Here is a 13467-nt window from a genome sequence, read left to right as displayed (position 1 = left end):
ACTACAGGGCCTCTGGTGTTAATTTCCATGTGTGAAAAATACAACTGTGTGTGAAAAGCATCACTGCCTGTGCACCTGAACAGATGATTGGCACCGTCAACCAGGACAGTTGACAAGGTCATAAACATTGATTAGCCGTAGACCATGTCAAATCTGTGGTGTTTGTGTTTCATGATACTTCACCATAGCTTTAAAAGCTAAACGTGTATTTTAAGCTTTGAAAACATGAGAAAATGCTGTCATGAACAGGAGTACACTGGAGTAAATGGCCTAAAGAACACTTCTCTCTCTCTCGACACATTCTGTGATTGATCTTGTAAGTGAAGTTAAGTGTTGAAGTGTGAAGTAAATGGCTTCCAGCATTTCCCAAAATTACTTTCAACAACCCCTGAAAGCAGAAGCTTGTGATTAGTTAGGTGCTATATGGAGGCAGAGGAAAGTTGAAAAATAAAAGTTGTATAGTTTATGCACTGAAAACACAGTATTTCTCTGCTACCATGGATTTCTTATGAAAATATTTGTGCAAAGTGCTTATATCTTGAACATACACACTTTCTCTTTGATTCCCGAGTACTGACTATTAAACCTGTTGTTTACTATTGCCTTTTTAGAAAGCGGAATGTTCCTCTGCTTCTGAACACCAGTACATACATAATACATAATGTATGGTTAGCTGGTTATTAAATTGTTTACCGCATATGTGACAGCAGCATGTGACAATAGGACACAATCTGTTGCTGGTGAAACATTGCTTCTCTCTCTCTCTCTCTCTCTCAAATGCATGAAGCTCAGACTGTATTTGCACATGGATTCCCTACTTGTTCCCTTTATGAACACATTTCAATAATCCTGCACAATACTGAAATACATACTTTGACTGTCCATGTAGAAATTGCGCAGAGCCAAATTACAAAAACATTCTCTCAAAATCCAACAAGAATCATGCTCTGTTCTCCTATAAAATCTTTGACTGACCTCCAGGGGAGCTTCGTGGCTGGGCAGGCAGGTAGCGCCGAGGCAGGGCTGGGGTAGAGGGCGGCTGGAGGCTGTTGCTGCGACATGGTGCCCCTCTCTGGTGATCTGTCGACGGAGGGCCAGTGATCACTCTGTGAAGAGGAGGCTCCTCGCTTACACTCAGACCTGGAATACACATAAATATGTTTTATATGTTAATTTATAATATATATATATATATATTTTCAGAGTTCCCTCTTTTGCTATATCTCAGTTGCTGTCTGTTCCTTCATTTTATAATCACATATTGGTTTTTCTATAGCCTGATGGGGTTGTGTTATGTCTGAATTTAGGTTCACTGGACTGAGAAATGGTTTGTAACCTCTGGGTCTCGCTGCTGCTCTCAATCTTCCTTTTGGTTAACCTGGAGCTCTGCACTTATCCTACACACACACACACACACACACACACACACACACACACACACACACACACACACAGTTTGGCACACATGTTTACATAGGGACACTTTAACGCTTCCCACTGAGGACATACATACACAGAAAAATGCAATGCACACTCACACATAAGCGCACTATTCATAGCTCATCCTGGCCTGTATTGCAGCTATAATCCATTAAATGACTAGCAGATAGTTTACACACTTGCAAGCACACACTGCCTCCTGCTCATCTCCCCAATCAATAATGACACAACAGATTGCCTGCACTTCTCCACCTTGTTCATGTGACAAGCGGGGATGATCAGTTTAATGTAATGCTGCTTGTAAGAAGACATGAGATTGGTGATTACATAAGCCATGTAGCACAATCTCTCCACATCCACAAAGATTAGTACAACAGAGTGTAAACCCAGATTTAGTTGTGATTAAACTTATTAGTGGTCATTACTTATTCTTTCATGTTTTGTTAAAAGCCATATTCATTACTAAATAACATTAGTTGTTTGTAATAATCAGCTTAAGTATGCAGTGCACAGATCATATTAAGCAAAGATAACTAAGGATGTTAAGTTCTGTATGGAGGGGCGGGGTCATTGTAACTGTTCTGCGCTGAAGCGATGCAAAGGCTCATGGTAAAAAAATATATGTTCTAAACAGTTTCTGTCCTAGTTAAAGTGTGTTTTAATAATGTTCTGTTAATGTTTTGGGTGTGCATATATGTTATCTGGGTTTTAGTTTTATATGATTGATTTAGTGTTCATGTTTATCTACATTTATTGTTGCACAATGGCCGAGACCCGGGTGGGGACTGATGGCCTCTGGGCAGTGAGAAATAGCTCGGAGGCATACAAATTGAAAATCAGTAACTCTGTCTCTTGAGTCAAATTGTCCACACACACAGTACATTATATTTGAAGATTACAATGTATGATGTCAATGGTATTCCATACTATTTTAATGGAATGAATGTATTAAATATATTGTTCTTAAAATCATACTGTCATAAGGAAAGTAAACAATATTAATATGAACACATTATTTCTTTAGTAGTTATAGTAGTTTTGTGGTGCTGATAGTAATTAGCTTTGTATCAACTCATTTGGCAATAGCTTGACGTTCAATAATATAAAAAAGTTCAATAATATACGTTCAATAATATAAAAAACGTACGCACTAAAGCTAATGCTTATTTTAGACAACATGACTCCAGAAAAAAAATATTTATGTTTGCTAATGATTTTTAGTAATGACTACTACTCTAATGTAAACTTGATTTGTCTATTGCATCAACTTCCCGCTCTGTGTTAATATAGTTTTTATCTACGACGTTCCACTTCCGGGTTTCTCCATTGCCATCGGAAATTCCGCCTGATTTCACTCTTTTCAGCCAGATGTCCGTTATCTTCCGTTTTGTTTGTGTTGGAATTTTAAACTCCGGTTGATTTATGAGGACTATGGTTAACTGCTCCTCAGATCTCTGCAGGGTAAATCCAGACAGCTAGCTAGACTATTCTATATCTATACTATAATCTGAGTTTTCTGTTGCACATCTAAAACAACGTTTGAATGTACACCTTCCACCAAAACAAGTTCCTTCCCGAGGCTATTTTACCACAGATTGTTGTTATTGTCAATACTATGTTGCACAAGCAATGTTATTTTAATCTGTAACTTAAACTGAGTTAAATGACGTGTCTCCCATGGATTAAAATGAAACACAAGCAGTGGTTGCTTTAAATATTCCTCAATGTAAAAATAAATTGAAATTGACTGGTAAAAATGGAAAAATACACTATAGATAAAATTGCTTACATAGTACATACAAGAATGCCTTTATCTATGATTTCTCACTGCTGTGCTGTTTACATGCTATCTCACCCTATACTAGTGATGCCTGTTACATTCCTGAAAGCTTCGTTAGTCAACCCAGAGCTCCTCCAGGAGTTGATTAGTGAGGCTGTTTACAGTATTTCCGCCTCATGAACCAGTCAAGGGCATGGGCAGTGTGTCCAAGCCAGATCTTGGACAGAACACTGCACTGCTGTTACTGAGCTCTGCAATTACTTCTGTCAACATCCTCCACGTGAAGACTTGTTGACGTGGTTAGAATCTAAATAACAACAACAAATCTTCTGCATTAACCTCAAATACTTTCACTGGTGCTTTTTTGAGTTGACACCGATCAATTGGCTGGTTGATATGAACTGAGATGCGCTTATTAATCATAGGTCAAGTATGTACAAAACAAATTCCCAGAGCACAGAGCGGAGAGAGGAAGAGTAAATGATGCAGTTGGGTAGTCGGTGTAACCAAATTGAGGAATGCTGTGAATGATAAAAAGGAGAGTGCAATTCAGGGGCTTAGAGAAAGAGAGAAAAGGGATGTATTTCATTAACGGTAAAAGCAAGCTGATATGCATCACTGATTGGCAAAATGCCAGACAAGAATGGAATAGAAAAAGGGGAAGGTAGAGGCTAGCTGCATGAGATCAGGATGAAGCAAACAAAAGAATATAAAAAAGAGCAACAAAGAGGAGCCAGTGGCAAGCTTAGCGTAATATAAAAATGGATGAAAAATACCAAAGATATTAAAAAGGGACCATGAGCAAGTATACAGCTGAGGACAAAGACATCAGATTTGTCCAGCTCAGTGGGAGGCCATTTTATTAAAGCAGCTTGCACCTCACAGCAAAACTAATGTCAGTAGAATAATGCTGACTCCTGTACCTCAGTCCTATACACCGACTGAAGAGGAAACAGATAGGTCAGAGATTTCCATGTGCATCCTCAGAGTTTTGGTGTTACACCCCCTTGGTGTATATGGAAAATGAACCAAGCTGCACGTCACCTGCATGATTAGCCTAGCAGTTTTAATTTGATTGTAAAATAGCAAAATTAAGACCTCAGAGGTGTTTCATTTCACTGTACTGTGAAATAAACCGCCCTGTCAGCTAAATCAGCATGTTCACATTTTGCAAAAGAAGCTAGTCAGTCCAGGTTGCTTACAACACAGATGGCACACACCCAGGTGAACACACACATACACAACCACTGTCAGCTGCAGCCACTGCACAGCTCGCAGTGCTGACATGCCATAGAAATAGCTCTTATTCTTCAAAAACATATAGCCCCTGGGCAATATGTGAACACTTTAAATTACTGCATGCTTAAAAAAAACAGCAGCATCTGGTATGAATGGACTCATAGGCATATTTAGGGGATAGCTGATAAGCTGGTGGAGGGTTTGACAACTAGAAATGGAAATCATGGGTAAACAACTGAAATAATCTAATCCCACACAGAGAAATCTTTAGTTGTTTAAAGAAAGATATATTCTCACACACTGATTTGATATTTTTAGTTAATTTGAATTCTAACTTTAAGTGTGCCTGTTTAATAAGACTACGTGTTCTCACAGACAGATGTCCGCTTGATTTAGTGCTGCTCAATACAGGAGACATTGTGTGTAATTAAGCTTGAAGTTTTTCTTCATCAAAGCCTACAATTTGTCCTGCTTAATAATCGTTGCTTCCTGTCATTTGTTTGAAGCTGATTTTAACTGTCTAGCTGTTACTCTTCATCCATCAATCATAAAGCACGGGACACTTTAATACCTATTAATCCTGTGATCTTTTATGTTTTTGCTATGCAAACATAATATATGCACACATCTGCATAAACCGTCATGCTGTCACAAGAGAAATATGGAAATATGTCTACAACTGTATCACAAAGCAGATCAGTGTCAGTCAGTATAATCATTTTGTGCCAGAACATGTGCCAAAATGCATGATACGCTCATGTTTTGCAAATAAATATAATATATATTGTACTTGATTGTGAAAAAAACTTTAATAACATGCAAATTTGTGTCAGTTTGAGGGTAACAAGATGTGTCTAGTTTATTAGATTCATGGATTTGGAGCTAAAAGTTTTAAAACACGTTTAAAAGAAACAATATTTTAACTCAAAAAACTTAATAACAGCTGTCAAAATGTGCATAACTTGTTCTTTGACTGATTAACTCCCCCTGTTAACAATAAGGTCTGCAAATGCAAAGTACACAACTGTGCATCTGCAGCGATGTGTGTGAAAGTCAAGGTTAAAGCTGCATACATAAAGCACAAAGTAATGGCCATGCTGAGACCTGGGCTGCAGACTGCGATATTAGATAACACTGGAGCTGACAGCAGCATCCACAAGCCTCCTGTCTTCTGCCAGGATCCAGATGTCAGGAGATTAAAGGTTCTGTCCATCCAGTCTAGAGCTGTGCACAATCATAAAGTATCCCTAACAAGGACAGGTTTAGGACAAGAACAAAAGTTAGGAAAGGTCTTTCTTCAAAACGTAATTGAGAATGCAGTTTCGTTGCATGAGAACGTACATTTTTAGGTGACAGGGTTACCACAGGATGAAAACATTTACTTGCACGTTGGTAGGGAAAACAAAGATGCTAGGGAGTAAGTAATTTCAGCAAGTAATTTATTAGCAATGTAAACAGAAAATAGGGTTGTCAGTAGGAGAGAGGATGGGAAACAGGGATGCTGTCGTAAAAATTATTTGATAAAAATGAGAAGACCAAGGCTCTGTTTTTAGCACAGTGCAGAATCAGTATCTTTTACATGGTTATTTGATTTTGATGGTCTGGTTTTTACATTCCCAATGTTGTTGTCAGTGTGGACCATCAGTTAAGCTCATAAACAGTGATTAACATGGAGCTGGATAAAATACTGGGAGTTTATCAGTTAATGAACAGGCCCATTGAGTCCATCCTCACTGTCACAGCTCTGCTTCTTCAATAAGCCTCTGCCATGTTAGTTTTCCTCTCCTCAGTCGCAGAATGGCAGCCATATCTAATTGGCCCATCTAATTTGCTGCTCTACGTGTGTGTGTGTGTGTGTGTGTGTGTGTGTGTGTGTGTGTGTGTGTGTGTGTGTGTGTGTGTGTGTGTGTGTGTGTGTGTGTACACTGCATATACATACACGTTTGTGCATATCTGTGTGCGTGCATGCACCATAGAAACCATCTGTTCACAGTGAGCTAGCATGATTCACAGACCAGATCTGAGCCATGGCATCTGGGGTATGGCATCCACTCTCCTCCCTGTGCCAATCCCTCCATGTATGCCTCTTTCCACTCTTTTTTTTATACCACAATCTCCCTTCCTCTCATTGAATTTGCTTTTATCACCGAATCTTCCTTCAGCTGCCTGCTCAGTTTTCCCTTCCGTTCATTTGATTTTCACCAAAAGAGAAGACGGATAGAAGCGATAATGCTCTAATAATACAAAGTTTGTTTTGGTGATTGAGTTTCCATCATGAAGTCAGCGTGGCTCAGAGGCACAGGCTTCCTCCTGCTGGATTCTCCTCTCAGCTATGTAATGGAGTCTGTCAATCACAGTGGAATTAACAACGTATCCCCATAGGCTTCTTACAAGCGTGGATGCTCTCTTTCTAATGCACATGCACATACACACATCCCTGAAACACCATAGGGGATGTCAGCGACTGGGCTGCAGGGAGGATTGGGTTAATGGCTAATCAATGTCATATAGAGTAACCTATAGGTTATGCAAACAGGCGATACGAATCAATTAAAGTCATACCAGCTAGCTCAATGCCACCTTGGTAACCTGAATGTGAGGGTGTGTAAGTAATTTCCATGTTAGTGTCCTTTGACTTGTTTCACTACAAATAATATATGGTGTATCTTGAAGGTTATAGTTTTTACTTAACAATAAAATACTCCAACAATATTAAAGGGTTGGTACACCCAAAATAGTATATTCTAACATACCTCAAGTGGTATCCAGCCATGCAGATAGTTTTGGTTTTATTTCACCAGTTTCCTTTAGATAAAAGTGCATCTTTTAAATGTCTACCTCTATCCCAACACAGGGTGAGCGAATGGAATTTTGTTTGTGATGTTTACAGCATTGGAAATCAACAGAACAAGCTGTCAAAGCTTTTTATTGGAACTACTTTCTACCAGAGAAATAGTCCCATGAAAACTATTATCTGTGTGTTCAGTGGATTGTTATGATTAACCAGGACATTGTGTCTGGGATGAGATTATGCTATTAATTGTTTTATTTTATATATATATATAATTTTTCAAGGCTGTGAGCACCACAAACAAAACCATTCCATTTAACGCTGTGTTATTGGGGTGGAGTAATTTGGGTGACCCATTCCTTTAACATTGTAATTCTAAACTAATAATTGTGCAAAATATAGCACATTCTTCCAATCAAAGTAGTTTTCCTCTGCCTCTCCATTCTCTTCTCCACAGACACACAATTGCACATGCACACATATACACACATCCGCATGTTACCCATGTTACCCATTGATCAGAGCAGGTTGACGAGCTACGGCAATGGGGAGTTTAAACTCCAGGGATCCTTCCTCTAACCCACTCCTATACTGGAGCCTAGCAATCCTTTCCTCCCCAATCCTCTATTCCTTAATGATTTCTCCTATCACACAGAGCCCTAATGGAGTCTGTTTTGCTTTCTGATCAATGTGGAAAACGAGCAACTGAGACTGGTCTTTCTTCTCACTGTTACAAAAGGAGGTACTGGGTTGCTGCAGCTCCCCCAACATCCTTGATGGAAGCATGTGTGAGAATTCATCTGTCAATCTGTCAGAAGAGGAAAAGACTCCAAAGTGGTAGAAGAAAATCATGGTGTCGCAAACAATCACCACATGCACACTCCATGTACTTCTAAACACTCAATTGCATGCACAAATAAATGCAGATTAAACAGAAACTTGGAAATTTGAAATTGAAGATTGTTTCCCACTCTCACTTAACTTTTCTGTCACCATCTTGCTGCAAATCACAATAATCAGTGAATAAATGGGTTTGTGTGCAGTGACTCAGAAACATGCCCCAATATTTAAAACAGTGCCTCTGGCTACATAAGGATTTCAAAATGCAATTCATTATGGATAAAATTGACAATATCTAAAATTCAAATCATGGAATAGCTTAACTTTGAACGAAATGTCACCCCTATTTTTTCAGCTTTTCTAAATTGCCCTGAGGACAAAGAAAAAAACAAACCCTCAGCATTTTATCATCATGAAATACCCAAACTTTGCGGTTAAGGCTCTGGGTAATTTGTTTTTTACATCTGGCCCGTTTCATAAGGGTTTAGCATGGAATAAATGTAGGTGGGTCAAATGTATGACAACTAAATCCAGGTCCAGAAAAGACAAAACACAACAACAAGACAGAATTTTAGAAATTGTTCAAGCTTTTAAAAAAAACTTTAAAAGTGTTCCTCAATTTCCCAAAAAGACATCAGACGACCTCCTGGTTAAAGCTCAACAAGCACTACATCTATCAGTCTACATATGACGATCTACAGTCAAGCCTACTTCAGTATAGAAGGTTCAAATAGAGAGAGTTCAAATGCTTTACAGCTAAAGGTCACAAGCAGCTCACACAGAGTCAAAAGAGTGAGTAAATGTTCCTGCTCTCCCCTCCTGCCTCTCTCGCTGTCTCTCTCTCACACACACACACGCACGCACGAACGCACGCACGCACGCTCGCACGCACGCACGCACGCACACACACACACACACACACACACAAATGAACATCAAAGGCCCTTAATCTTTTGCCTCTCATGTCTATCATCCTTCATTCTGGTCTCACCATGCTCTGAGCAACAGCAGTTCAACAGCAGGAAGTGGAACATTGTGCTGCAGGCACTGCTTTTTAAACTTCTAGTCTTTTGCGTTCTGCTGGCAGGTGCTCCTGTGCTTTGTGAGTTTGTGTGTGTGTCTGCGTTTACATATTTAATATTTATAGAGTGGTCAAAATGCATATAGAGGACTGCAGGTGATACATTACTGGAGTAAATCTGCACCTTACAGTAATATTGGAAGATGCTTACAGTAAATAGACACTATGCTAACAAACAAGAGCACTGTTATATTTTGTATATTTATCTTTAGGGTTTAGTTGATGCACTTGTCACAGTAACATAACCAGTCACATTAAGTCTGCTGTACGTTGCTGTGAATTAATTTGTGATCTTTGGCCAGAATGCTACAGCAGAATCTCATTTAATTGATTCCTGATATCGATACGTGCAAGGTAATTTATTTATTTTTTAAGTACTGTACAATTGAAGCTATTATCTGGAGTAAAGGGAAGGGTAAATTCAATACTGTTGATTAAGTTGCATTTGTGTCTGGCATTCAACCAAAACAGAAACAGAAAAATGAAAATCCAAAATCCAGCATTTTGTCGCGTTTTGCCACAGTGCTAGAACAAGTGCTGCAACTTCTTAAAGATTCTTTTAAAATTGTGTTTAAGATAAGGGTTTAAAATCGGGGAGGAGATTTAAAAAAAATGCTTTACAGAAAATTCAAGTTGGTGGAAAATCCAGTGTGGTGGAAATGTGTGTCCTCGTGCAGCTGATTCTGTTCATGTATTAGAATATAGGGAACAAAAAAAAGAATAACGAAAGAGAAGAGGAGAAAAAGATGAACGTTATATTTGCGATTGTTGCACACCAAGGCTGCAACCAATGATCATTTTCTTAATCAATTGATTACACTACCCAACTAACCCTAACCCTAACCCAGCTGACGTCTTAACATGGCTTGTATATTCATGTTTGAGAAGGAACTGGTAAATGTGAAGAATGACTTCAACCAATAATATTTTATCAAAATAAGTGCCGATTAACTTTCTGCTAATCGATACATCGACTACTCATTTCAGCCCTATTGCAAACACACACACACACACATGCCAACACACTTGGTCAATACTCACAATGCAATTAGAGCACTACTCACTGATTCATCCTTTCTTCTATACTGGCTTTATTCAAACATAAAGAAGCCATTGATGAAAATAATTATAAAATCAATGTCTGTGCCTGTATAAAAAAGATATGACAAGTTTTTTTTTTTTATGAAAATCTCCACATTTATGACACTTTTTTTTTAAACAAACACATTCTGCTGAGGAAACCCTAGGGAATCCTCTTTTCTCTGTTTCTCAGTAACTGAAAAGCTGCCTCCACAACATTACCGCATTGTTTGTAACAATTTCCAACCAATATCAGAGGGAAAAAAGTACAAAAGGGAGAACGAGGGAAAGAAGTGATGACATAACAGGGGGGCCTGACATGCGTGAGAATGGAGGTGCTTACGTCAACTGTAACTGGGAGAGGAAGAGCAAGCATTCCCTATGTAGGTCACACTAAAAAAAACATGCAGCTATCACAAACTCAGCCAACTAACCAACCAGCAATCCAAGCATAATTGAAATCACAACTGTAAGTACTCCATGACTGGGAAAATCCAGTTCTCCATGACTGGGAAAATTAAAAGTATCCATACTATACTGTTATTTCTGCTAATGCTGACTGACTCTGCAGAACATACCTTGTTATCAGCCTGCTAAATTACTGATGAGTCCAGGGAATGACATCATGCGCTCTGTTATTTTTTACATACATTTGCTGTAAGACAAAAAGGTGGCGTGGAGCGTGTTCTACACCTCTAGTCTAAATGATAATGACTTTACTTAACTAATAGTATTGCCCCTATTTGGGTCAATCATGTGTGAATTACTCTGCTTTGCAAAACTGCAGCTCTACAGTTGTTATTGACCTGGAGCTTGTGTATGAAAATACAAAGTGAAGAATAATACGGGGTGGAGCACAGGAAGAGAAAGCAAACTGTAACATAATGAATGTGGGAGGGGGCTGTTTATGCAATCTGTATTCATGAGAAGAATACATAAAAGAAAGGCAATAAAGAAGAAGAAAAAAAAGTATGGTGATGATAACAGTGTACTCATGATATCACATTCTCACAAATGGTATCAGTGGTGTCAACAGATTTGCAATGAGTGGACTCACGCTGAGCTGTCCTGCAGGGGTCACTCTGTGCGCTTTCGACAGAGTGGGCCGAGGAGACGGAGGACACGCTGGAGCTCCTGACGAAGCCGAAGGCTGCCAGGCGGCCCGTGGGGAGACGGCTGGAGCTGAAGCCTGGGGGGCGCAGGCCCGACTGGCTCGCTTTGGGAAGCAGAGACCTGGAGGCCATGGCCTGGGACTGGGCTGCTGCTGTCGCTGGAGCAGGAGGAGGAGCATTATGGGTGAAAACTTGGTCATCTATTAGAAAAGCACAATAAAGAATCATGTTCAATGTTTTTTTTTTTTGTTATCCATTATTCAACAACATTTTGAAAACAGAAAGTTGTTTAGGAGGTAGCATCGATACTGTCACATTAAACTGAACTAATATTACAGCAGCAGCCAGACAGTATGCAAACAATGATTAACAGAGCAACTCATCATTCCCTGCATTTCAACTCATCTGGTAATTAATTGCATTCATGCTTAGTTTGCTTGAGCTGCAGCATGTGGTGCTGAACAGACAGCACCATAAGAAAAAGAAGTAAAATTGTGTGAGTGCGTGAGTGTGTGTGTTTGAGTAACTACTGTAAACTCATTAACCACGACTCACATCCCTACAAAATGCAGGACATTCAGCATGGCCGCAATGTTTATTTCCCCTGTGAATCATTCATCATTCGTGTTGACTAAGCTCTCACTGGGCACCAGGATGTTTTCTGTGTTATGACTCTGACTGCTACAGCAAGCAAATATAATAACAATATACACAACAAGCTGCTAACAGCTGCCTTTGGCTTTGGCCGTGATGGCAGACTAGGCTGGCGGCCAGCAGTTTCTCTAATGCCAACACTGAAATGACGTTCGATATGACACCCACTATTTAGGACACAGATGATATATCTTTTCAATACATACATTTGAGTTTGGAGTTCACATGATCAGTAATGTCTCATTATTATAGGTAATACAGTCATTCTAACTGCTGTTACCCAAAATCGGTCTATCATTAAGGTTTCTGGACTTTAAACCAGAAAATAAAATAAAAGGTGGATAAAAAGAGAGGAAAATGAAGAAGAGAGATAACACATTTACAGAGGGGGATAAATAAAAGACAGGGAATCAAAGAGAGAAAGGGAGGATAAAAAAGTAACCATAGCCCCATAGTGGCAGCTATTGTCAGTGAGCAATGGGGAGAAATCCTATTTCTCGGTAATCTATGGCTTCCAACAGCAAGACAGATGAAATGTGCAGGCATGAACAACCAAGGCTGCACACATTTACACACAGTGGGCAGTGGGCAAATCCTTGGATAGAAGCCCCATCTGGGCTAACCAAGCCTGGGGTACAAGGTTTAGATCCTGGGCAGAAGAGGAGCATTATCCCCTGCTGGCTGCAAAGAAAAGGTAGGCCGGCCTTCTTTCCTCAACTATTTGGCACAGCTTTGTGCTCCAGTACATGCTAGAGGGTAACCACTGCATCAATAAAAGAAAGAAAGAACTCTGAGAGGGGGAATACAAGCTCTGTTGGTAGAGAAAGACAAAATGGGACAGTAAGAGGGAGAACAGTTTCCAGTTTAACTCCCCTCCAGCATCATCAGTGCCGCTGTTCGCACTTATCACCTCTTTCCTCCTTCCTCAATTTCTGCCTGTGTGCCACATGATCAGTTTATTAGATTGGAGCTCGCTCCTCTAGAGTGAGAAGGTCAGGTTCATTAAAGATAAATGTCTTCATTTCCCTCCACCCCCCCACCACTCCATTCATCCCCTCTCAGAGATGAGGGAGAAAAGTGAGCCTGACAAACATCATCAGCCTAGATATCATGGAGCTATAAGCCCCTGCTAAATGAAGATACACATTATTCATAACAATCTAAAAAGAAATAGGAACGAGATTGAATTATTAATATGACTTTGAATGTCCTTCTCTCTTTCTGTATTTCACTGTATTATTTTAGCCCAGCAAAAAAAAAAAAAATGTTGGTCTCTTTCTGAAGCCTTTTCCTACCTTTATCACTTTCCACAAATTTCATCTGCAAAATATACTCTACCTAGTAAAGCGGCTTTCAAAAAGTACAAAAATAGGGCTACAATTTATGAAAGGGTGTATTTGAAAATACATCATGAATCATAAAACACATCATGAATCATAAAATTCTGGGT

General features: G+C 39.4%; 1 protein-coding gene across 4 annotated transcripts in view; it reads right to left on the bottom strand.

Annotated features, from left to right (window-relative positions):
• The window catches only part of mtus2a (microtubule associated tumor suppressor candidate 2a), a 46700-nt gene that overhangs the window by 13771 nt on the left and 19462 nt on the right, over positions 1-13467 (bottom strand). For 3 of the 4 annotated variants that reach the window (XM_031320246.2, XM_031320247.2, XM_036009041.1), the window contains exons 4-5: positions 11309-11563; positions 976-1140 (exon numbers count right to left, since the gene is read on the bottom strand). In XM_031320246.2, coding sequence (XP_031176106.1) covers positions 976-1140; positions 11309-11563 — 420 coding nt within the window. The remainder of the gene's footprint in view (positions 1-975; positions 1141-11308; positions 11564-13467) is intronic. The other variant, XM_031320248.2, reaches the window with a different exon arrangement.

Source organism: Sander lucioperca, chromosome 13 (assembly GCF_008315115.2).
Source record: "Sander lucioperca isolate FBNREF2018 chromosome 13, SLUC_FBN_1.2, whole genome shotgun sequence".
NCBI lineage: Eukaryota > Metazoa > Chordata > Actinopteri > Perciformes > Percidae > Sander > Sander lucioperca.
This window is presented reverse-complemented; position numbering and strand designations above follow the sequence as displayed.